The sequence below is a fragment of the Oratosquilla oratoria genome, chromosome 40, assembly GCF_046742065.1.
Source record: "Oratosquilla oratoria isolate Oo_2021 chromosome 40, ASM4674206v1, whole genome shotgun sequence".
Lineage (NCBI taxonomy): Eukaryota > Metazoa > Arthropoda > Malacostraca > Stomatopoda > Squillidae > Oratosquilla > Oratosquilla oratoria.
Window position 1 is genome coordinate 36107666 of NC_134816.1, and position 27189 is coordinate 36134854.

At 40.5% G+C, this 27189-nt stretch overlaps 1 protein-coding gene across 5 annotated transcripts in view; it reads right to left on the reverse strand.

Moving 5' to 3' along the window:
• Positions 1-27189, reverse strand: part of Ranbp16 (Ran-binding protein 16) — a 79875-nt gene that overhangs the window by 26159 nt on the left and 26527 nt on the right. For 3 of the 5 annotated variants that reach the window (XM_076177514.1, XM_076177512.1, XM_076177515.1), the window contains exons 4-18: positions 25347-25602; positions 25060-25229; positions 21773-21892; positions 19083-19310; positions 16633-16782; positions 15948-16101; positions 13968-14073; positions 13465-13674; positions 11665-11809; positions 11146-11293; positions 10665-10824; positions 9055-9245; positions 8403-8510; positions 7663-7772; positions 6916-7054 (exon numbers count right to left, since the gene is read on the reverse strand). In XM_076177514.1, coding sequence (XP_076033629.1) covers positions 6916-7054; positions 7663-7772; positions 8403-8510; positions 9055-9245; positions 10665-10824; positions 11146-11293; positions 11665-11809; positions 13465-13674; positions 13968-14073; positions 15948-16101; positions 16633-16782; positions 19083-19310; positions 21773-21892; positions 25060-25229; positions 25347-25602 — 2395 coding nt within the window. Of the gene's footprint in view, positions 1-6550; positions 6659-6903; positions 7055-7662; positions 7773-8402; positions 8511-9054; positions 9246-10664; positions 10825-11145; positions 11294-11664; positions 11810-13464; positions 13675-13967; positions 14074-15947; positions 16102-16632; positions 16783-19082; positions 19311-21772; positions 21893-25059; positions 25230-25346; positions 25603-27189 lie in introns of all 5 variants that reach the window. The other 2 variants (XM_076177510.1, XM_076177513.1) reach the window with 2 other exon arrangements.

A 27189-nucleotide genomic window follows, 5' to 3' on the forward strand; every position in this document is an offset into this window, starting at 1 on the left:
GTGATACAGAAACTGTCTCACATTAATAAAACAACTCAATGTTTCTTTCCTGAGAAATCTATGGGAAGGTCCTCGGACTACTGCATCACCGAGGGGCTGTGGGTTTCCAGTCAGTGAAAACCGAGGCAATAACTATTATTTCCTCTGAATGCCCTCAATAACTATGATATACTTTGCATCATATTCTTGACGAGATGACTCAAATGAAAAGTCAAAATGTCGCTAAATATGTGCGTAATCTTGATGTGTAATGGTAATCATTTCCATCAAATCACCAATTAAAAATGTCTACACTATTATTATTATTTTTTTTTTTTTTTTTTTTTTTTTTTTTTTAAGCTTAAGGTAAAGGGTAGAGAGAGGTTTAGGGGAGAGAAAATCTTGAAAGGAAAGACAGGAGAAGAGAACAGACAGGGACAAGACCCATTGTTTGGTTTCTTTTTAATAAGAGGGCTTTCACCTCTTTCGCTCTTGTATTATTGATAACAAATGTTCCTATAACTTTTTCCACAAGTTTCTTAAAATTATTATGGCAAGAAATGATTATTGCATAAAACTTAAGACAATTTTGCTTCTGTAGATGTAAGTGTGTTAAGAAAAAATTTAATCAGGAGGCTAGAATTGTACATTTTCCTTTGTTTAATAAATACCCTTTCTTCTTCAGTAATGACACACAATTGTATTTTTTTTTTTTAGTAAAGGGGGACTTTGTTAAACTTATAATATAACTTAAAAAACTGTGATAAACAATTTCTACCAGTCAAGAGAGAATTTCTTTGGTGAAAATACTAAGATTAGACTAAAAAAATAAATATATGACAATGGGGTGGGAATAGGGGGGGGGGTGATTCTGACCTCCTCTTCTAGCCTCAAACCAGTGAACTTATTCTGTACGCAATTGGATTGCTGGACATTCTTGTTCTTGGGTCCATACAGACCATGGTTCCTGAGTACTTCTAGAAATGTTGATCTTACTGTTTGATGTCTAGTTTCCACGATGAGGAACTTACTCCACGTGGTCATATATTGGATTTATACTTTCTCCTCGGCTGATCAGTGTTGGAGTATGGATTATTGGTGAACAGTACGAACGGCATTTCTTAAGACCTGTGTAATCTGCAAATCTGAGATGACTTTTATATCTCCAATTTTTATAGTCACATGATCACTGAGAAAGAGAAAGAATGAAATCACAATGAAGTAGAGCCATAACAGAGGAAAGGAAGGGGGAAGAGAGAGGGAGAGGGAGGAAAAGAGTGTGAGAGAAGGAGAGAGGAAGAATTGAGAAAGAGTGAGAGGAAAAGAGAGGTGAGAAAAAGTGAGAGAGAGAGATAGAGATAAGCTAGGAAGAGGGAAAGGGAGAGGAAGAGGTAGGGGAAGAGAGGGAGAGGAAGGGGAAGAGAGGAAGAGGGAGGTGAAAAAGAGAGGGAGAGGAAGGGGAAGAGAGGAAGAGGGAGGTGAAAAAGAGAGGGAGAGGGAGGGGAATAGAGGAAGAGAGAGGGGAAGAGAGGAAGAGAGGAAGAGGGAGGGGAAGAGAGGAAGGGGGAGGGGAAGAGAGGAAGAGGGAGGGGAAGAGAGGAAAAGGGAGGGGAAGAAAGAGAGAAGGAGGGGATGAGAGGGAGAGGGAGGGGAGGAAATGGAGACAGAGAGAGAATGTAGTGGGATGAAAGTTGGGGAGTGAAGGAGGGAGGAAGGGAGGAAGGGAGGGAGGAAGGGAAGGGAGGGAGGGAGGGAGGGAGGGAGGGAGGGAGGGAGGGAGGGAGGGAGGAAGGGAGAAAGGAAGGGAGGGAGGGAGGAAGCAGATTAGATTTAAGATAGTATCAATATTTCATCAGTGACAATTGGCATTGGGGTGGTCAACAAGACTTAACGAGGGTAGTTTAGCAACAGGGAGGAATAGCACAAGCTCAAAGTAACCAGGCATTCATTTTTGTGTAGATTAGTTCCCAATCATAAAAGAAATGAAGAACAACACAAAAGTCTGTCATATCTATCTATATATCCATAAGGTTTCTTCTTCCCTTCTCACAAGGGGTATGGCCAGCCATAGCATGCACCCGTCCCCAACCTACATGTCCTCTTAGCTCCTTGTGGATGAAAGTCCATCCCTATTCTCCATCCACTGCCCAAGCAATGCAGCAAGACACACCACCTCCACAGCCAGGCCGGGCAGCTGAAGCTGGTTAACCCCCACTGATTCATTTACATAGTGACACAACCATTCTCCATACCTACCTTCTGCCCTCTCCCTTTCCTTCTTAACAGGCATTCCCCTTTAACCCAAGGCCCCCTTCACCCCATCCATCTATCCACCTCATTCTTGATATTCCTCTCAGGTTTACTCCATCTTTCTTCCCTCATTCTTTCCCTATACCTATATTATTACTGAAATATCCCTAAAAGTCCCTCGCATATTCTCCTTAATGTATTGACTTGATCAATCTTATGCTGTCGATGTTCAATCTATGGAGATTTAAAAAAGGGACCTAAGATAGTAGAAGTTAACAATTTTTTTTTTTTTTTTTTTTTTTTTTTTTTAATGACTATCCCATGCCAGGCGGCATCCGAGTCATCACCATTGCCCTGCATGCTATGGACTGGTGGAGCATGTAAAAACCCCTGATGGAAATCAAGAGCAGTGTGGGGACTTGAACCTATGACTAGGAACATGCAAGACCCGCATATTTCTGATTATGCCACCTGAACACACCTTAGGGCCGTGTCACTGAGGTCCCTTGAATATGGACTGCTTAAAACTTATGTCCCCATTTGGAGTGAGGGGAAGGAGAAAGAAAGGGAGTGGGAGATGGAATGAAGGAAACAGGGATAGAGGGAGAGAGGGAGGGAGGGATTGGAGGAGAAAATGAGTAACTGAGGGAACAAAAAAAAACACACAAGTGTAGAAATGATGGGGGTAAAAATTATGAAGGAAGCAGAGGAGATATATTCTTGACTTAGCAATTCTACCTTAACCTAGTAAAAACAGATGGAGATGTAGTTCAGCATGCTCTCAAACCACCTCTCACATTCATGTTGAAGAAAAGAAAGAAAAAGAAAAATACAATTCTAAATTAAAACAAGCACACCTATGAAAATATTTGCTAGCAATACAACAGCTTAAATAATCTAGAAACATACATATACCAAAGGCTTTTCCCTCTTGCAAAAGAGGTAGCCAAAAGACAAAGGCATAGAAATCACTCCCACCCATTCCATCCTCTACATACTCCACTCCCCTCCCTCTTATCTTGGCACAGGTCATCCCTGCATCTTGTCCACTGCCCTGGGTCAGAAGCAGTGTCGCAAGACACAGTACATCCACAGTAAGGGCACTTTATCAAATTGCTGACCCCCTCTCTCTGTCCCCTCATGCAGAAAAGGAGAAGACTGGGAGAAATCCCTTTGGGCTGCATCAATTTATTTCTAAAACATACTCCCTCATCCCCCACCCACTCGCCCTCATGCATCACAGCATCATCCGTACACAACCATTCGCCATTCACCCCTATCTTCTGTCCTCTCCTATCCTTCCTCAACAGACATTCCCCTCTTTCCCAGTGCCCCTTTAACCCATCTATCCATCTCATTCCAGGTCAACTCCTCACACTCACTCCCCCCACCTCCACCCTCCACACCTCCTCTACCAGTCTTTCCCCACCCATCTCTTCCACGTGTCCAAACCACCCCAACACTTTCATCAACCCTACCTCCCAACTCCCCTCCCCACCTCCCACTCCATCCCAGCAATCCCTATCATACCTCTCAGGTATTTCATCTCAAACACATACAAACTCCTCTCTTCCTCTCCTATGTTCCACTTTTCTGCCCCGTACAGTGCTGTTGGCACAATCACTCCCTTAAGATAATTAAATACTCACTCAAAGAAGGAAAGGTACCCCAGGACTGGAAAAATGCAAATATTGTACCAATATATACAGGAAGGGACAAGGAAAATCCAACTAACTACAGACCAGTCTGCCTTACAAACACAATAGTAAGAATATGGGAAAAAGTTATCAAAAGAAGATGGGCTAAACATCTGGAAGAAAAAAATATACTGAATCTAACACAATTTGGATTTAGACAAGGAAGATCATGTACCACTAACTTGATATGCTTCTACTCAAGACTAATAGAAATAATACAAGAAGGGGATGGATGGGTGGACTGTGCTTTTCTAGATCTACAAAAAGCATTTGATAAGTTACCACACAAAAAAATAATAAGAAAAATGGAATCAATAGGTGGTATTAAAGGAAAATTATTGGAATGGATGGAAGACTTCTTGACTGGGAGAAAAATGAGGGTAGTAATTAGAGACAAATACTTGACCTGGGAAGAAATGATAAGTGGTGTCCTGCAAGGTTTGGTATTGGCTCCAATCATGTTTGCCATATATATAAATGACATAGATGAAGATATGGAATGTTATATGAACTTCTTCGCAGATGATGCAAAAATACCAAAGAAAGTAAGTACAAAAGAAGACTGTGAATCACTACAGAAAGACCTAGATAAAATCTGGAAATGGAGTCAAAAGTGGGAAGTGAACTTTAACATCAAGAAATATAGTATAATGGAGTTTGGAAAAAGTAAAAATAGAATATCAAGGAATTATAAAATTGGTGAAGAAGTAAAAAAACTGAGCTCAGAACGGGACCTAGGAGAAATTATCAGCAAAGACATGTCACCAGACAAACATATCAATAAAATAGTCGGTGAAACTTTCAACTTACTAAGGGCAATGAAAGTGGCTTTTGACTATTTGGATGAGGAAATGGTAGAGAAAATATTAGTTACACTGATAAGACCAAAATTGAGTATGCTGCGACACTATAGACACCCAGTACAAAAAAGAATATATTGGAATTAGAAAGAATACAAAGAGCCACGACAAAGATGGCACCAACACTCTTTCCATATTGTCAACGAACAAAGATTGTCCAAATTGGAACTACCAACTCTGGAACAAAGAAGAGAAAGAGAAGATCTACTGACTACTTATAGAATCATGAAAGGTATGGGACAAGAGGACATGAAAAGAAACTCAAAAAGGATAGTTATAGAAGAGATCTGAAAAAGAATAGCTTACCACAGAGTGGTGGATATCTGGAATATATTAGATAAGACAACAGTGTGTGCAAATACTATGCAAAAATTTAAGAACAAACTTAGTGCTGAAAGATACAAAGACAGGTCACTACGAGCATAACTCCCTTCCCATATAATACAAGCTCCTCTTAGCATCCATTCCTGAATTTCTCACTACACTTTTTAATCCCCTAAGGCATTTACTCCCTTCTCTCAATCTACATTCTCCCTCCACCCCTACTCCTCCCTTTCCTGCCACATTTGCACCCATTATCTAAAACTATCCACTTCCTCCAGTCTCTCTCCCTTAATACTCACTTCTAGTCTGCTGCCACTTTCTCCCCTTGTATATTTCATCACCTTACTTTTACTCACATGTATCTTCCACTTCCTTCTGTCGCACACCTTCCCAAACTCTGTCACTAACTTCCTCAATCCCTCCTCTGATCCTGCTACAAGCGCAGTGTCATCAGCAAACAACGACCGGCTTATTTCTCACCTTTCTCCACTTTCTTTAACCATCTCCAATCCCTGACACCACCACCCTTGCATTCACCTCTCGCACCACCCCATCCATGTACAAACTGAACAGCCAGGGCAACACAATACATCCCTGACGAAGTCCCACCTGCACCTCAAACCACTCACTCTCTCCATTTCCAATCCCAACACAAGCTCTACTTTATTTTGCAAAAACTCTCGACTGCTCTCAACAGCTTTCCTCCCATCCCACACATCTGCAAAACCTCCCACAGTGGCCCCCTAGTCCACCCTGTCATAAGTCCCCTCCAGATCCATAAAAGCCCAAAATACATCCCCACTCTCTCCCACAGCCCTCTAACACATCTGTACCACCACAAAAATCTGATCTACACAACCCCCACTGTCCCAAACCCACACCACTCCTCACCAACCACTCCCTCTGCTCCTATCCCAATCAAAACCCTCCCACAAGCCCCCCCCACAACCACATTCAACAAGCTGATCCCCCTGAAATCCCCACACTCCCACCTGTCCCCCCTCCCCCACAAAGTGGAACTACATAGGCACCCCTCCAGTCCTTCAGCACTCCACTGTCTCCCAAACAAACACCAAACAACCTCACCAGCCAGTCCACCATCACTGCACCTCCACTCCTCAGACACTGCACAGCATCCATCCAACCCAGGCACACCACCTACTCTCATCATCCCAACTGCCACCTCATCCCATCCCTCCCCACCTCTCCCCTACTCATCACGGTCACCCTCCTAGCGCCTCCTACCACAACCACCCCCCTCCCCATCCTCTCCCACACTCATTAACTCCCCAAAACACTCCTTCCACCTTCCCCCCACTGCCCCCCCTCCACCATCATCTCTCCATCTGCACCCCCCTACCCCTTCCCCTCCTCTTCCTCTCTTAATTTCTTTCCAAAACATTCTTTTATTACTTTCAAAACTTTCTGTCATACTCTTACCCCATTTCAAATGTGTTCTCCCCCTTAACTCCCACATCCTATGCCTTCCTTTTCCTCTTATTAATCTGTGCCACTCATGCGATTCCCTTGTCTCAATCTGCAGCCAACCTATGAAACAAGAAATAAAAAAAAAGCAAAATTAAAATAAGGTATCAACTGGAGACCTCTGACATGTTACAAAAAAACATAATAATTCTAACAAGATACATTACTAGTTACAAATCTGTATCTAGCTCTCAAAAGAGATTTGTGAATCACAAATACTGACATCAAAGGTCCCCACTTGATAAGAGAGACAGACTAAAGAGACAAAAACTAAAAGCAAATAAAACAAAACAAAACACTGCTCTGACCTTTTAACTTACCGATTGCTGACAACCCCTCTGATATGGACGACAATATGTACAGGAATACATTGGGTTCAAAGGTGGACAGGAAATTCATGTGATCTTGAGCAAGGCACTCAAGAAGAACATAGTATGTTTGGGACAACTTGGGATAAACCTGTAAATAATAAAAAAATAAATAAATAAATAATAATAATAATAATAACTTTATTTGTAAAATGAATAGCTGTGTCTTGGTCTGAGGTAAATTTGACTGGTTTTGAAGCGGCAGTTCAAAATAATCTTAAAATCTTGGTAACCTTGTATATCACCTTGACACAGTTATTCCCTATATTCAATGTAGGGCATATAGGGCATTTGTCCAATTTATTTATTTTTTCCATTTTGTTGTAATGTTCCTAACGGCAAACAAAAAACCAATATCAATACCTCACCCCTAGACTGTCCACATAAGAATATATTACATACTTTACATATAAAATGGAAATTATCATCACAACAATTATGTTTACAGAGAGCAAGAATGAAAATGAATACAAGTAGACATATTCCTGGTATGAATGAGTGAAGTGGTGAAAATGCATGTAGGTACAAAGGCCACTCCACTGCTATAGTCACTTGCATAATCCCTTGAAGTTCAATGGCGATCTTCATAGGGAAATGGTCCAAGTTATGATCATGTATGGTCTCACATGATGTTTGTGGTTGGAGAAGGTTAGTACACAAATCATTACATCACAACTCAGTAACAAAAGGATAACTTACCAACAAGTCTGACTGTGGTATAGAGAGGAGTAGTTTGACGAAGGTGTGCAAGGCTGTATCTAACGCATCGTCCCCATACAACCGAAAAACACCAAAGTTGACGTAGTTACCTGTGGAACAAACACGTGTTACCTTTAAAAATATTTACATTCTTGCTTTTTCGAAAGTCCTCCATAAGGATGTACTATCCTAGCTTTCTCTGAGAGGGAGAGTTCATGATGTAATCTAAAACCTAAACAGTGACTTTAAAATCTTTGCCTTTTCAATACAGACAAGTAGATACATATACCAAAGGCTTTTTTCTCCCTACACGGGGGGTAGCCAAAAAGAAAGAGGCATAGAAACCACTCCCACCCATTCCATTTCCTATATATTCCACTCCTCTCCACCCTCCCTCTTATCTTGGCAACTCCTGGATGATGGGTCATCCCTGCATCCTGTCCACTACCCTGGGTCAGAAGCAGTGTCGCAAGACACAGCACATCCACAGCAAGTAGATGGAGAGGGATAATAGAGATAGAGAGAGATTGTGCAAAGCAGTGAGTCACTTCAGACTGTCTCCAGTTTGCCCCATGTAGCTACGACCTAACGAGAACCTGCCATGCTACTTCCCTCATCTAGTTAGCCCACGTGACCTGCGTCACCAAGCAAACTACCTTGACCTGGCTTTTGTGACAAACATAATCAGGTCTGCCAATCTCTGACCCTACAGTGAGATGTTCTGAGCCCTCCCGACTTACCACATAGAGCAGCCTTCAACATGGAAAAGCAAATGCTGATGCCCTTGAGCCGCATTGGGTAGATCTGCTCCTTTGGAATGTTGTCTCCACGTGCAAGGATACGAGACCCTGCGAGTTGAGGGTAGAACCACCATTAGTGCTAATGAACTGAAGTTCACCCTACCATTAATACCAAATCGCCACTTAAAATTCTTTGGACAAAATTATCAACAGGAAAAATAATACATATATTCTACCAATACACCATCACATCTTGCCCAGTCCTTTTACTCCCTCCTGCTTTGCAATAACAGATGATAGTTTTTTTTTTTTTTTTTTTTTTCCTGATCAGAAAAATATTACAGTAAGTCCTCGTTACACGGTACACATGCGTTCCTGAAAACCTTACCGCAAATTGAAATTACCGTATACCAAACCCATTATAACATGTAATAATAGGATATGGCAGACATACTTTCTCCCTGCTCTTTCCTCTTCAAAATATCTAGCGGATATCGTATCTGTGAATTTTTCTTACCGTAAATAGAATCGAGGTTAGTAATTACCAAACACCATATCTGTGAATTTACCGGTTAAAGAATTACTGTATAAGGAGGACTCACTGTACTTGTGCATCATCAAGAAAGAAGGCTTCATTTATTCACTGACTCACCATATGTACAAATGACCTTGCTGGCCTCCCTAAACAATAATATACCATTCGGTGAAGAGACATCAAACTGTAACCGTTGTGATCTGTTTTGCACCAGCTCAGCAAACAGCTTGAGCACTGGGGTGGTTACCTGAGGGTCGTGGCTCCAAATTTTCACACCGAGGACTAAAACCTCAGTGTAACTTGGATAGCTTAGCCCGCAGTTAAGGAAAGATAGTATAAAATGTTCATTAACAGGATACTGTAAAATTAACAAGGAAAATGTAGTCAACAAATACATACATACATACATACATACATATACCAAGGCTTTTTCCCCCTTACTAGGGAGGTAGCCAAAAAGGAAAAGGCATAAAATGAGTGAACTATAAGTTGATAACATCTGTGTAAACACTAAATCATGAGTTATGTAAACTATAGAGGATATTAGGTTTTATGCAATTAATGTTCTGGACTCTAGTGACACCTCCCTGTAGGCCCATCATATAGCTTTTTTTTCTTTTTTTTTCTGGATTGGTGATTGTGCACCTCCTGCCTCATTACAACAGCAGAGTTTAACATCAAACATTAATTAAATCTGTTGCACAGGAGTGCTCTTGCAAGACAGACAACCAGAATAGGGGGTGTTGCAAAAGATGAGTGAATTTCAAGTTCCACAATTATTATGGGAAGGACTGTTGAAGGCATTTACATCAACTAATACATATTAGATTGAGATTGAGAGAAGCAAGTAAATGCCTTGGGGGATTAAAGTGTATTGAGAAATAGATATTTGGGAATGGATGCTAAGAGGAGATTGTATGAAGGTGTAATTGTGGCAACAGCACTGTATGGGGCAGAATCATGGAACATAAGAGGAAGAGAGGAAGAGTTTAGATGTGTTTGAGATGAAAAGCCTGAGAAGTATGGTAGTGGTTACTAGACTGTAAAGAGCATGAAACGAGGTGAGGAGGAGAGCGGTGGTGGAAAAGGAGTTGGGAAATAAGGTTGATGAAAGAGTATTGGGATGGTTTGGACACATGGAAAGAATGAGTGGGAAAAGATTAGTACAAGAAGTGTAGAAGGAAGAGGTGGATGGAGTGAACATGAGGGGGTGACCAAGGATGAGATGGATGGTTGGGGTTAAAGGGGCATTGGAAAAGAAGGGAATGTCTGTTGAGGAAGGAAGGGAGAAGACAGAAGATTGGGAGAGCGGAGAATGGTTGTGTATGGATGATGCTGTGATGCATGGAAGGGAGTGGGTAGGGGATGGGGAGGTAGTTTGTGTGTGAATGATATCTTTATGCAACCCAAAAGGATTTCTCCATGCCTTTTCTTTTTCGACATGAAGGGATGGAGGGGGGGGGGGTCACCGATTAAATTAAGGGGGAAAACCCCCATGGCCTATGTATGTAATGCACATTATGATTAACTCTTTCATTCTTGAGCAACAAAATATAATTCTGGGTCCTGCAAACCCTGCAAAGTGAAAGATAACTTCTAGCAGCCATATTCTGCAAAGGGAAGCGTCCTACAGTCAATGGGGGTAACATAAATGATTCAAACAAGAAAAAGGCCGCCTACAACCAACAACACTGGTTGTACAGATATGTAAGACAAAAAAAGGATACATCCAGTCAAAGAGCATCATGTAGGAAGTCTTTGTGTTGAAGGCATACGCAAGCCCCCTGAGATCCCGTGCCAGGCCAATAAGTCCTTTTTTGGCATCTTCTGCTTGGAACATTGCCGTGCCTGCCTGTGCTAGTAGTCTACCAACATTATCAAATGCACCTGTGGAAAAAATATTAAACATAATTACAGATGCTACATTTCTCATCTTGTCCATCCTTGTAAACCTAACTATTCTTCTTTATCACTTCATCTCATACATCTTAAGTCTCTTCCTTTCTGCTTCCTTCAAATTCCAAGTCATTCCTCAAAACTCTTAACTGTTTTGAACAGACTTCCCCTACCCCATGAATTTGTGTTACACTTCACAATGTCACAACTTTTCTAGATCTGATAAATCAACCAATCAACCCATTGCCCTAGGTCTCTATTACAGGAGACACATGGCTTCCAAGAATCTGGTCAATATCATACATAACTTACTTGTGATAGGCAACATGAACTGAGTGAATTTCTCTTCATCTTCTCCCAAGTCAACCATTAGGAGTCGGCCTAGTGAAGTGTAGAAAAGTGTTCTGCTTCTCATTTCTTGAACTGAGACTCCTACACCAAGGAATGGGAAATGTTCATTCTGCAATGATCATTAGATATTTTCTTAAATATCTTTGTTAAACATTACACAACTTCGTGTATTTATATATACTACACCAAGGAATGGGAAATGTTCATTCTGCTATGATCATTAGTATTTATATATACTATATCAAAGGCTTCTTCACCCTTATAAGGGTCATATATGCAAAGCACACAAACTGATGTATACAGATAATACATTCATGTATGTACAAATATTTTCATCGTCTCCCCAAATAGAGAATGCGAACCTATCCTCAGCTGCGTGAGTTTCTCTCGTACTACCTTTAGCTTACATAAAATATTCAACAAGTATCTGGACTGACAAGTTTTAGATAATTTTGTCCTTTAAGTTTAATTTTTACTTACTGTGTGATTGTTGAGCATAAACTGGACTTCTTCTAATTTGACAAGTTTACGGACACTGTTGTATCCTACAGATAAGTCTGACAAGAGTGTGAGGGTACGCGTCAGAATTTGTTCACAGTGGCCCCAGTACTTAAGATTAGTTATTCTGGAAGAAAAGTAAAGACAAAATTATGACACTAAATGAAATAACAATTTTGTTCACTCACTAGCTCCACCTCTTCATTTCTACATGATTGGTTGGCAACAGGACAGGCACTAAACTATGTGATCAAAAGAAATGACATAAAAAAATTAACATCTTTGATGTACAGTGAGACCTCTCATTAACGGACGTTAATTAGCTGTGTTTGCGTTTTTTTCGCTGTGTTTTCAGTGTTTTTGGTGATGTTGTTTAGTGCATGCAATCACTATGACACCCAAAAACCACTCCAAAACACTGAAAACACAGCGAAAATATCGCAAACACAGCTAATTAACATCTGTTAATGAAAGGTCTCACTGTATTTCAATTACAAAAATAACTCAAAATCTTGCTCACAACTATCTACAGAATAATGAAAGGAATGGAAGTTTTAGACAGGAATGACTTATTAATGTGGGACGACGGTAAAACAAGACACGGAAAAAACTTGAAAAAGGATAGTTATAGAAAAAACTTGAAAAGGAACAGTTTCCCACACAGAGCGATAAATACATGGAACAAATTAGACAACAAAACAGTATGTGCTAACACTATACAAGATTTTAAGATAAAACTTGATGCGGAGAGATACAAAGACGGGTCACCACGAGCATAGCTCCCCTCCCGTATATTACAATTAGGTAAATACAACTAGGTAAATAAATACAATGTATACTTTTTGCTATTAATGATCATACACAAATGGCTGCTAATTAGAACTTGAGAAACATAAGAGGTACAAAGGAAAGAGGGTGGAAGCAAAGTGAGAGAGACTAACAAATGAGAAGATGTAGGGTTGCATAATTGTTTGGAAAAATTTTGAAAAGAATAAAATGATGTCTTGGAAGTCAGAATGAGGGGGTGGTATGTTAGGTAGAGTGGAAAAGGTTAAGGATGCTTAAGTATACATGCTAAATTAATTGAAGGCAGTAAGGAGAAGTAAGGTATAGCATTTCAAGGATTTACTGAATGTAGAGGAGGCTAGGGAAGGTTAGACTGGCAGTGAGAGATGCCAGGAAAACATCTGTAATACAATAGTGTAGCTACAGGAAAATAATAAATACGAAGAGTACTGAAACAGATGACAGCTGGCAAAGCACCTGGGTTAGATGGGAATTATGTGGCTGTTTGATGGAGTAGAGTGGAATGGTTGGTGAGATTGTTTAATGTGTGCATCATGGACAGTAGTATTCCAATAGGCTGGGGGAGTGCATGTATAGTTCCATTAAACTAAGCAAAGGGAGACAATTATTAATGTTGTAGTTTTGGAATGATTAGCAAGTGTAGTTGGTAAGGCATATGGGGTGTTGAGAGAATTACAAGGTGAACTGAGTAACTGGGGAAGAGTAGTGAAGTTTAGGAAAGGAATAGGGTGCAGACAGTTTCATATTAAGATGTGCAAGAAGTTTATGGTAAAGGGTAAGATGTAAAACTGTACTTTGGTCTTTTATGATTTTGAAAAAAATTGTAATGCAGGAAGTGTTATGGGACAAGTCGTAAATGTATGAGATTGGGGGTCTGTGCATATAAAAGCCAATAATCACAGTTGCATGTATTACTGAAGACTACAGAGTAAATTTATTTTAATAGATATATTCCCATATTTGTTCATAACTTACATTTTCCTGACAAACACAGCCAATACCATGGATTCATCTGTTAATCCTAGTATTTCAGAGAGAGTCCGATAAAACTTTGATGTCTTGTGGACCTGGTCTCCAACATAGATTTTACGAAATTGTTCAAAGAATGAGATCATGGCAAGTTCAAGGCGTTCACAACCTCCCTGAGGAAGGCAACTGTCTGTTAAGTTCATCAGCTGCAGTACTCTGAAAAAATAAAAAAAATAGTTACCATACTACTTTTCCCCCATGAAGGATAGAATAAACTTACATGAAACATTCCTTTACATAAAAGTGAGAGACAGAGAGAGACAGAATGGTTTGTTTGATACCACCTATTCTCACCTTCATATATAATGTGTGATCATTTCCTTGTGTTAGCAGGCCCACTCCCACAGATCCTTACTTAACATTACAGCTTTACCATCCCCTAATTTATTCACTCTAATTCAACACACTCATTCAATAGGTCTTCTGGAAGAGAGACCAGATGCACTTACCTGCACACAAGCTCCCCATCCATGGCATCGTGATCATCACTTGTGTTGAAAGACACTCGACCACCGATGGCAGAACCAATCATGTACACCAACCATGTCAGCTGACCTGTAATAAAAAGAAGTATTTACAAGTGTATCTAGTTAAACACACACTGTTATGTCTATGTTCCTTCTATGGTATAATTTTCTTCCGTCATAAAATTATATTTTGAAAGTAATATGAAGATGTTTTAAAAGAAAATTAAGAGAGGAAGGGGAGACGAATCAAGTATAGAAGAAAAGGTAAAAGGTGCAGATGGAGAGATGATAACAGAAGAGGTAGCAGTATGGGGAAGATGGGCAGAGTATTTTAGGGAGTTCCTAAATGTGAAGGATAGTGAGGGAATGGTTGCAGTGGGAGGCACTAAGAAAATGATAGTGATGGATGAGGAAAACAGAGGAGAAATAAGAAAGAGGTGAAAGCAGTTATTACAATGATGAGAGCAGGTAAGGCACCTGGGGTAAATTGGTGTCATGCAGAGTGTCTGAAGAAGGGAGGAACAGTGATGGTGGACTAGCTGGTGAGGTAGTTTAATGTGTATCTAAGGGAGGGTAGAGTGCCGGAGGACTGGAGGAGTGCTTTATATAGGAAAAGGGGACAAATGCGAGTGTAGTAGTTTCAGAGGGATCAGTTTCTAGAGTGTATTTGAGAGGGATAATGAGAGGGTTTTGAATGAGAGGAACAGAGGGAGTAATTGGTGAGGAACAGTGTGTATTTAGGAAAGTTAGTGGTTGCATGGATCAGATTTCTGTGGTAAGACAGACATGTGAGAAAGTTTTAGCAAAGGGTAAGGATGTTTTTTGGGCCTTTATGGATTTGGAAAAGGCTTACGACAGTGTGGAAAAGAAGACACTGTGGGAGGTTCTGCAGATTTATGGGCTCAGAGGAAAGCTGTTAAGGGCAGTCAAGTTTTTATGAGAGTAGTAGAGCCTGTGTTAGAATTAAAAATGGTGAGAGCGAGAGGTTTGAGGTAAAGTGGGACTGCGACAGGGGTGTGTCATGTCGCCATGGTTATTCAATATGTACATGGATGGGGCAGTGTGGGTTGTAAACGCAAGAGTAATGGACAGGGGATTGGAGATGGTTAAAGAAAATGGAGAAAAGTGTAAGATAAGCCAGTGGTTGTTGGTGATGACACCGTGCTTCTGGCAGGAACGGAGAGGTATTAAGGGAGTTTGAGAAGGAGTTTGGGAAGGTGCATGACGTGAGAAAGTTGAATGTATATGTGGATAAAATTAAGGTGATGAGATGCACAAGGGGAGAGGATGGTAGTAATTTGGAAGCAAGTATGGAGAAAAGCCAGAGGAAGTGGGGTTGCATGTGGCTGGAAAAGGAGTGGAAGTGAAGGTAGATTGTAGACTGAGAGAAGCAAGTAAGTGCCTAAGTGATTAAAAAGTGTAATGAGAAATAGACATTTGGGAATGGATGCTAAGAGGAGATCGTATGAAGGGGTAATTTGACTTTGCCTACATCCCAGGTAAGGGGGAAAAAGCTCTTGGTATATGTGTGTGTGTGTGTGTGTGTGTGTGTGTGTGTGTGTGTGTGTGTGTGTGTGTGTGTGTGTGTATATATGTGTATATATATATATATATATATATATATATATATATATAACACACACACACACACACACACACACACACACACACACACACACACACAGTAAGACCTCTCATTAACGGACATTAATTAGCTGTGTTTGTGGTGTTTTTGCTGTGTTTTTGGTGCTGTTGTTTAGTGCATGCAATCACTATGCCACCCAAAAACCACTCCAAAACACCGAAAACACAGCAAAAACACCGCAAACACAGCTAATTAACGTCCATTAATGAGAGGTCTCACTGTATATATATATACATATATAACATTTATCTGTTTCACTTAATAATTCACCTCCACCCAAAACAAAAAATAAATAAATAAATAAAATATCTTCATACCTTCTAGAATGGCAATCTCCTCAATAGGCTGCTGCTGAGAAGGAGAATTCATGCGAGCAGTTATGAGCTCCTGGTAGCGTTGGGCTGTTTGCTCAAATAACTGAACCAGAAGAGCACATGTTTTCCCATACTCACAACGACCAATAGTAGAAAGCTGAAATTTTGAAGAAAAATTTTGAAGAAAATTTTGAAGAAAAAATTTGAAGAATTTTTTTTTAAGAGTTTGGCAAGTTCAACAAAGTCAAGACAACATGACCCATATACTTTTTAGATGAAAAATCTGAAAAAAAATTATGAACATTACAAAAATGGATGTTGTGAAATGCAATGTTACAACTGAGAATGGGGGGTGAAAAGACATATGTCTGACAATGTAGAAAAAAGAGAGTGCTTGGGTTGTTTTGGCATATTCAAAAAATGAGGAAAGACTAGCAACAAGTTTAAAAAGAAATGTATGGAATGAGTTTAGGAGGAACACAGAGAATCAAATGAATGGAAGAGATGGTAGGCCTTTGAATGCATGAGACAGAATGTCTGCTGTGCATAGATGAGAGTAGACGAATGGAAGACATCTGCTTTATGATTTTTTGAAATGGATGAGACCCGGGAATTGGCCAGGAGACTTGGATGACTCTTCATCCATGGGGGTCATGGAACATCATCATCAAATAAACTTGGGTCTCACCTGGTCCAGCTGCTGTTGAATGACTGTAACATCATCCAGGGGGTCTTCCAAACCTTCTCGCAGCACCACACCTGCACTCTCCAACCTTGAAGAAACATAGGCTCGGACCACTTCTGGAGTATACGTCTCCAGCAGATGTGGTTCTGCTGCCTGTGAAATTAATCAAATTTGTCTAACAGGACACTAATGGTCAGTCATATCTATGATGGATATCCAAGTGAATTAAATGTTGTAACCCATTTGTAAAATAAACAGTAAAACCCACTGTCAGCGAGAAGAAACATTGTGGAATGGTGATCTGTATATTATGGCCACAATTTGTGGTTGTAGTATATGAATCACTATCTTACTGTTTTCCCCCTACTTTGGATTTTACAGTTTATGATGTATATATCAGTGATTCTACTCTTAGCATAATGATAACATACACTTCAAAATCTGCTGAGAAATGAGATTAAACTTGAGTAAACTACAAATATATTAAAAAGCCTACTAAATTTACCATCAAGTATTTCAGAGTTGCTAAATGTGAAGGAGAATAGGGAGGTAAAGGCAGCTGCAGTGGGAGGCACTCAGAAAATAACAGTGATACATATACCAAGGGTTTTTTCCCCCTAACAAGGGAGGTAGCCAAAGTCAAAGGCATAAATCCATTCCCACCCATTCCATCCCCACATATTCCACTCCCATTCACCATCCCTCCCTCCCTCCCTCCTCCTTTTCTTGCCTGCTCCTAGAGGATGGGCCATCCCTGCATCTCAACCCATTGCCCTGGGTCAGAAGCAATGCAGCAAGACTGCTTCATTTAACCGGTGAACCCCTCCCCCTCTGTCCCCTTGTGTAGAAAAAGAGAAGATGGGAAGAAATCCCTTCAGGCTGTGTCAAAATATCATTCACACACTCCCTCCCCCACCCACCCCTTTCCATGCATTTTAGGGAGTTGCTAAATGGAAATGTAGTTGTAATGAGAAGCGCTAAGAAAATGAGTGATGAATGAGGAAAATGGAGAAATAAGAAAAGAATGTGCAAAAGCAGTTATCAAAATGATGAGAGCAGGTAAGGCACCTAGGTTAGATGGGTGTCATATAGTGTTTGAAAAAGGGAGGTAAAGTGATGGTAGACTGGCTGGTGAGGTTGTTTAATGTTTGCCTATAAGAAGGTAGAGTGCTGGGGGACTGGAGGAATGCTTGTATAGTTCTGCTTTACAAGGGAAAAGGGGACAAGTGTGAGTGTAGTAGTTTCAGATGGATCAGTTTGTTGAATGTAGTTGGGAAAGCTTATGGGAGGGTTTTGATTGAGAGGATTAGGAGAGGAACTGAATGAATAATTGGTGAGGAACTGTGTGGGTTTAGGAGAGGTAGGGGTTGTGTGGATCTGTTTTTTGTAGTAAGGCAGATATGTGAGAAAGCTTTAGGAAAAGGTAAGGATGTTTATTGTGCCTTTATGGATTTGGAAAAGGCTTATGACAGGGTAAAAAAGAAGGCACTGTGGGAGGTATTGCAGATATATGGAATACGAGGAAAGCAGTCGAGAGTTTTTATGAGAATAGTAGAGCCAGTGTTAGAATTACAAATGGAGTGGTTTGAGGTAAGGTGGGACTTCACTAGTAAGGGCAGTCAAAGAGTTTTTATGAGAGTAGTAGACCCTATGTGTTTGACATGAAATTCCTGAGAAGTATGGTAGGGGTTATTAGGCTGGATAGAGTGAGAAATGAGGATTGAGGAGGACAGTGGGGGATGGAAAGGGAGTTGGGAGATAAGGTTGATGAAAGAATATTGGGATGGTTTGGATACATGAAATGAAGAAAGATTATTAAAAGAGGTGTGGAAGGATGTGATGTTGGGATTGTATATGAGGGAGTGACCAAGAATGAAATGGATGGAGTAAAAGGGGCATTGGGAAAGAGGGGAATATCTGCTGAGGAAGGGAGAAGACGGAAGATAGGGGTGAGTGGAATGGTTGTGTATGGATGATACTATGATGCATGGAAGGGAGTGGATAGCAGATGGGGTGGGGTGAGGAAGTATGTATGTGGGAATGATATTTTGACACAATCTGAAGAGATTTCTCCCTATCTTCCCTTATTCTGCATCATGGGGGTTGCCGATTAAATGAAGCTACCTTGTTGTGCATGTGCTGTGTCTTGCTACATTGCCTCTGACCCAGGGCAGTGGGCGAGTTGCAGGGATGTCACGTCATCCACGAGGTGCCAAGATAAGAGGGAGGGGGGGGGGGGTGAATGGGAGTGGAGTATGTGGGGATGAAATAGCTTGGAGTGGATTTATGCCTTTGATTCTGGCTACCTCCCTTGAGAGGGGGAAAAAAGTCTCCGGTATACGTAAGAAAAACAAAATACTTAATTTTATTTTATTTCTTATAGATCTATATGTCAGGAAAAATTACAAGCTAATTTCAATATTCAGAAAATTTGAATATCAAACGTATCTTACCTTCATGTATGGTACTGATCCTACCATTCTCTGCCAAAGGGAGAGCAAGTAATGGACACTATTTGGTGCAAACTGCCACATGTTTAGACTTTCTACAGTGAACTTAGCAATGAGCTGTATTGCTTCTGGATAATGTTCCACAGTAACCAGTTCCCCAAGCTGATAATTACTCTTCAACCTCAGTAGCAATCGGCAGAATTCATGGTAATTGGATGGATCACTAAGACCCTGTTGATACAGAAAGTAAACATTAGTAAATACATATATATCAAAGGTTGACGTACATAAGACTGGGGTAAGCTGGGAGTATTTAACCCATTAAACTCCGATGACAAGATTCTTGTCATTTGGTCAAATAAAACAAAAAATCATAAAACACCAAAATGTTTGATCAAACACCAGAAAAGTATGACGTCAGTCCTCGCCTCGCGAGCGAGCCAAGCGAGGACTACTGACGTCATACTTTTCTGGTGTTTGATCAAACATTTTGGTGTTTTATGACTTTTTGTTTTATTTGACCAAATGACAAGAATCTTGTCATCGGAGTTTAATGGGTTAAGCAGTTATTTAATTTCTTTGTATACACTCTGAAAAAGTCCTTCTAGGACGAAACGTCGGTATTAAAAACTCCAACTGTTTTTTGGCGTTTACCTCACCACCCTTCTACTCGTATCAAAGGTTATTTTCCCCATTATAAGAGGGGTAGGGGAAGGTGGTAACATCAATGCCACCCCCCACCGTACACACATTAAAAACCTATTCAATGTCTCTCCCATCTTAGTACATACATACATACATATATCAAAGGCTTTTTCCCCCTTACAAGGGAGGTAGCCAAAAAGAAAAAGGCATAAAAACCATTCCCTCCCTAAATACACTCCACTCCCCCTCCACCCTCCCTCTTATCTTGGCACCTCCCATCTTAGTACCCCATGGAAAAGAGATCATCCTCGTCCCATGCCACAATACAGACGCTCCTCAACTTACGTTTTAGTTAGGTTCCGAACGGCCGAACGTAACGAGAAAATGAACGTAAGTTGTTACTGTACTATACATCCATAAATTCTATTACCGTATCTTATAAAACACCCCTAAATCATTAATTATAAACATAACATTGTAAAATAATAACATTAATTTCAAATAAATTAAATTCAAGCAACATAAATTGAGATGGAGGAGGAGGAGGAGGATCGGAGGAGGCAAGGCACGTTCAGTCTGTCGTTTGCGCCATGTAAACAATGGACGCAGCGTCATGCATAAGTATTGTTTGAACTACGGAGAGCGCGCTAAACTAAAAAATTCACTCAATTTTTTTTTTTTTACAGTCAGTTCAAACGTAAAATTGAAAAAACGTAAAACGAATGAACGTAAGTAGCGGAGCGTCTGTACTTGGGTCAAAGGCGGACACTGCTTCTACACCAGGGCCAGGCAGTTAAAGCTGGTTTACCCCCACTGATTCATTACTGGCAACCCTCTCCTATTCCACTTTAAATAATTTACAAATCAGATGAGAACATCCAATCAGGCCATTACCAGTCAACCATTTATCGCATCACAATCTACCTCCACTCATGATCTTTTGTAATTTCTCTTATTTGCTTCACAGATTTCCTCATGCAGCCAAGCCATATCCCCTTTCTCCGTCCATCAACCTCATTATTGGCCTTTCTCTCAAGTTCCCTCCATCGATATGTTGGTTTCCACATTCTTTGCTGGTCTCTCCTCATTTATTTTTTCCATACCACTGACCTACACTATCCAAAAGCTCTCTTTCCATCTTCATTCTCTACCTTACCTCCACATTTCTCATTCTATTAATTCTTGTAAAACTTATATTTCTAAAACTTCAAACATTTTTTATTGTGGCACTTCATTTCCTAATACAACATTTTACATGCAAAAACTCACTAATTAGAAATACATTCTCAACAATATGATCTTTTCCAAAAATTACTAACACTCAAATTTGCATCCATATTCCAGTAGACCCTTACACACATCCAAAACCCCGTTTCTCCCATTTTAGCTCCTCATGCAAGAAGGCTCATCACTGTCCCTTCCCACGATGCTCCAGTCAGAGGCATCGCAGCAAGGCATAGCATCACAACAGCAGGGCCCAACAGGATGACAAACTCCCTCTCCCCCATCCACTTGAGAAATACAGGGTGTGGCATAATTAATGTCCTTTGTTTAATTGAAACAAAATTAAAACCCTTTTAACTATCCTTTATTTTTTTTTAACATGAATATATTCCACAGGTTAATAGATTAATGTAATATATTAACAAAATTAATAGAGATTTAGCAACTAATTAAAGAAAATAATAAAGAAAATATATATTATAAGATTAAAAAATAAAAAGGGTGTTACTTATGCCGCACCCTGTATATAGGGCAGACAAGAAATCACTTGCAACCAATTCATTTCTCATCCATAATAACCCTTCTTCATTCATATCTATCTTTTGTCCTCTCCCTTCCTTGCTTGACAGACATTTCTTTACCATGCAATGCCCCATTCATCTCATCCATCCACCATAAATTTACAAACACTTGTATTACTTCACACTGAAATGCATTTACTTGCTACATATAATTGCTTGACTCTTAATTCCCTATTCTCTAGTAAAATATCAATGTGCCTGCAATATAAACTGTAACTTTTAAATATTAATTCTTCTGCTTACCTGTGGGTTTTGAAGAATGTTCCTGACACCACTGACTAGCTGGGAGAGGAACTTAGCTCTTTCTTCATTACTAAACAGAGTTCGCCTCACAGAGGCTATCTGTACTAAACATGAAAGTGCCTGAAAAACAGAATAACAATAATTGACAGGACATATATAAGAAACATGCAAAAATACACATTGACATACATGCCATAAGGCCTTTCCCTCTTATAAGGGTGTGGCCAAGTCAAAGCATACATTTACTCTACACCTATCACAGACCCATTTAAAAACCATTTGTTGCCCCTTTTATGCAAAATATATACATTTTTTTTTATATGGTTTATTGTCACACACTCCCCCCTATCGGGAGGCTAGGACGGTGGCCCTCACAGAGGGCTTGCAGCGTGGAATTTAATGAACCATGACCTTGGTTCAACTTCACCGGTAGCAGGATTCAAACTACCCTGACAGCGACCTTTGCCGTAAGTAACGACACCCTAACCCGCTCAGCCAGCGAGCTTCCAATATATACATACATACACCAAATGGCCCTTATACTCTTGTAATGGAGATGGCCAGCCAAGGCATGCACCCATCCCTCACATATATATTTTCCCTTTTATTTTAGCCTGCCCCATCTCCTTTCTAATGCCCAGGTCAGAAGCAACGTAACAAGACAGCACCATGCAATATACTAAAAAAAAAATTCCTCATCCTTACACAAGCTCTACTACTTAAGTAAAAACTTGTGGTTGCACTTAACAGACTTCTCTCCATCCCATAACTCTGCAAAACCTTTCTGTAAACAGTCACATTTTTTTCTCCAATTCATCGCCTAAAACATCCTCACCCTGTGTGAAAAACTTCTCACATGTCTATGAAAACTTGATCAAAGTTCCCCCTTCTTTCCAAAACCCACACTGCTCTCCTACAATTACTCCTTGTTCCCTTCCTGATCACCTCAAGTACCAAGTACCAGCTTCTCATATGCCTTACCAACTACATTTAATAGACTTAGCCCTCTAAAATTACCGCATTCATATTTGTCCTTTTCTCTCTTGTATTGTGGAACTATAAATGCAGGGACAAATAGCTGGTGCCTCTCTGTGGTGGCCCTGTTGGATAGACAGTGCGGCTGCCAATTTTCAAAACCTGTCTATCCGCCTCCCCTCAATCAGGTGCAGTCATGAAGGACTGCTGCTCAGTCTTTGGAAGGGGCTCAAGATCTCTATCAACTTCAAGTGAATTTCTTACAACTTTTTCATTATGAGCTGACAACCAGTTATTGGTCCTTTTAGTTGGTAACACAGAAACTTTCTCACGCCAAAACAACACTGATAACCGTCCAGTTTCTTCCCAGAGAGATCTGTGGAAGGGCCTGAGGACAAGTGCCAGCTGCTGTGGGGTTGTGGGTCTTCCACTTACTGATGAGACAGGTCATCCCTGTATCCCCCACTGCCCTGGGTAAGAAACATACATACATACATATACCAAAGGCTTTTTTCCCCCTTACATGGAGGGTAGCCAAAAAGAAAAAGGCATAGAAACCACTCCCACCCATTCCATCCCCTACATATTCCACTCCCCTCCACCCTCCTCCCTCCCTCTCATCTTGGCACCCCCTGGATGATGGGTCATCCCCATATCCCCACACACACACACACACACTGCCCTGGGTCAGAAGCGATATAGCAAAACACAGTACAGTAAACCCTCAATATAATGGATCTCAATACACCAGATATCAGATATAATGGACAAAAAATCTGACTGGACAAACCCTCGCTATAATGGATTTTCATCTGCTATAGTGAGGGATCCTTGGTTATAACAGATCTTCGGATATAACAACAGACCCCTGTCCCCATATTGTCCGTTACATCGAGGGTTTACTGTAATTTCTAATACCGGACAAACTTTGGGACATAATGGATCTGTCCAGTATTTCCATCGGATATAACAGATCCTCGGTTATAATGAATCTTCGGATGTAACGACAGACCCCTCCCCCATATCATCCGTTATATCGAGGGTTTACTGTACATCCACAGCAAGGCCGTTTCACTTAATCGGTAACCCCCATCTCCTCATGCAGAAAAATGGGGAGAAATCTTTTTGGGCTGGATCAAATTATCATTCACTCTTAACACAGAACTAAGATGAGTGGGAGGAGAGGGTGGTGGATGGGAGAGGTGTGGGTACATGCCTTATGACTTGGCTACCTCCCTAGTAAGAGGGAAAAAAACCCTTAGTAAATATAGATAAAAACCTGAGGCAACAATTATCAGATGAGAGGGAGGGTGGGAGGGGTGTGGAGTGTATGTAGGGATGAAATGGGTGGGAGTGTTTTTATGCCTTTCCCTTTTTGGCTACCTCCCTTGTAAGGGGGAAAAAGCCTTGGTATATGTATGTATGTACTATACATACATTCCTCCAGTCCACTAGCAAACTTCCCTTCCATCAACATTTTCCAACACAGAGCTGCAACTATTCTAATACAGACACAACATACTCAAATCACTTACACAAGAAACCAAGCTAACATCACAACCTATGCTTTCCATACTTGGTGAATACACAACAATCAGGAAAGACAATAGTCATCACAAGGGTGGAATTTATACTAATACACAACAGCATACCTTTCTCTAGTAAAGCAAGTAAGGAAGCAAGAAGAAGAAGGAGAAGGAGAAGGGGAAGGAGAACAAGGAGAAGGAGGAGGAGAAGGAGAAGAAGGAGGAGGAGGAGAAGAAGGAGGAGGAGAAGGAGAAGAAGGAGGAGAAGAAGGAGGAGGAGAAGGAGAAGGAGAAGAAGGAGAAGAAGGAGGAGGAGGAGGAAGAGGTGAAGGAGGAGAACGAGGAGGAAGAGGAGGAGGAGGAGGAGGAGGAGGAGGAGGAGGAGGAGGAGGAGGAGGAGGAGGAGGAGGAGATGGAGGCAATAAAATAAAAGCTTGGGCCTAGGTCTGAGACTGACTGACTGACTGCCAGCCTCTTGCCACTGCACCTCCTCCAGGTGAGGGTATTGGTGGGTTTTTAAGATGGGCAAAAGGGAGAAGTTTCTCCCTAATGTCCACCAGACAGAGACACTTGCAGGTGCTCATTGACAATCCTAACCACACTGGAAATCATCAGCAATATATGTATGGAAAAGAACATACTAGCACTGGAATAGACTGCTTAGTCTTACAACCTGCGAGATATATCTGAAAATCTCTTGTACATCAGAGGAAGTACCTGTTGGTGTCAATACAAGTAGCCCAGCTTATAACCAATGAATTAAAAAGCTTACATAAATCTTCTTACCACGGGTGACAGGGACGAAGGTAGAGATGCATACAAATCAAAAAACAACTGCACAGTAGAAAAGTCTAAAAATGCTGGTCGCCACGATGTTGGAATCTGTACGGTTCCTAAATCATCACTACTCTCATCCACCGAGGTTCCAATGAAGTCAAAGGTCAAACAATTTAATGCTGAAAAAAAAAAGAATAAAAAGTATAAGTCTGTCAAACCTGCACATACACACATATAAATCCATAATAAAAGACCAAAGCTACAATTGTAAAAACAGAACAATCTAAATACATTACCCAGCCTCAATAAATGGGTTAGTAATCCATGCTGGCTCTCATCATTAAAATTTAATGTTTTTGAGCTTTCTAATGCTGATCTTAGGAGCTGGCACGAAAGCTGGAAAATCTCATAAAGCTGCGTGTCCCGGAAAGAGCCAGCGATCTTGCGATGTTTCGTGAGTGACTTATTGGCATCTGATTCACTGATCTGGTTCATTTCTGCAGTCAGCTGTGCCAACAGCTGCACCCCCATCATGCAATGTTCAACTGATCCCTGTAAATGAAACATGTTATCAACATAGATGAACTAATTCAAAGAATACTTTAAAAGACGATACAGCCCAAGCTACAACAATATGCAAATTAATATAAGTTAATCCACTGCCCCTGCACCTCCCAAGTATCTGACAAGGCAACAGGATTGGTCCACAAGTCACTCAAAGAAGAAATATTGCATTGTCTGAGTACAGCCAGAGCAGGGCATCATGGGATACATTTAATGCCTTCTGGTTAATGACTGCATTTGGGGCAATTTGCTTTGAGTAACTCCTTGCTTGTACATTATGATTTGTTCAATACGCAATGACTGGCACAACATAAATGCGCAAGAGGAACTCTGGAAATATCTAGTGATAATCATCATGAGATTAAAAAAAATAGGCTGAATTAGTATTATGTATCCCTCTTATCATAATACTACTTCAGCTTATTTTTTAATTCAAGATAAGACAGAGGGTAGAGGGTGGAGGGGAGTGTATTAGGGATGGAATGGGTGGGAATGGTTTTTATGCCTTTTTCTTTTTGGCTACCTCCCTTGTAAGGGGGAAAAAGCCTTTGGAATATATATGTAGTATTATGTAGAGAGAGTTTGTGCAGGGGGTCCTCAATCTGTAGAGGACAAAAGGGATGGATTGATGAATTGATTAAAAAACAGGGTTTTAGTTATTCCTGAGTGATAATTCTGTTCAAAACAATATGGCAATTCTTCCGACACACATATTTCACATGGGCAAGTACGTGGAAAAAATTATTCTCATGCAAACAGTAATGGGAAAATTGACTAGTGTCAAGCATTCATTAGTTGAAGAGATGAAACAAATAAGGCTAGACTTAGCACTTCTTACAAAGAAAATTTAGAACAAGTGATAATTTTGGGATTATGAAAGGAACTAAATGAGATAAGTAAAATGCATACTAATAAGGATAATATCAGGAAATTCAAACAGAAAAAAAAAGAAGTCAGAAAGCAAATGACAACAAAGTGAAATAAGGTGGGGAAAAAACACACACACACACACACACAAAAAATATATATATATATATATATATATATATATATATATATAAATATATATATATAAAATATATAATACATGGTACAATACCAATACATGGATATTAAAGATTTTATCAATGAACACATACTAGAAAAATAGCCCACTAAGATACATACATACAAAGGCTTTTTCCCCACTTACAAGGGAGGTAGCCAACTCCACTCCCACCCATTCCATCCCCATATACTCCACTCCCATTCACCTTCCTCCCTCCCTCTTATCTTGGCACCTCCTTGATGATAGGTCATCCCTACATCTCATCCACTTCCCAGAGTCAGGAGCAGTGTCACAGGACACAGCAGATCCACAGCAAGGCCGCTTCATTAAATCGGCGACCCTCCCTCTTCGTCCCCTCATGCAGAAAAGGAGAAGACGGAGAGAAATCCCTTTGGATTGTGTTGATTTATTTTTTACACATACTTCCTCACCCCCCATCCCCCACCCACTCCCTTTCATGCATCACAGCATCATCCATACACAACCATTCTCCATTCACCCCATCTTCTGTATTCTCCTGTCCTTAT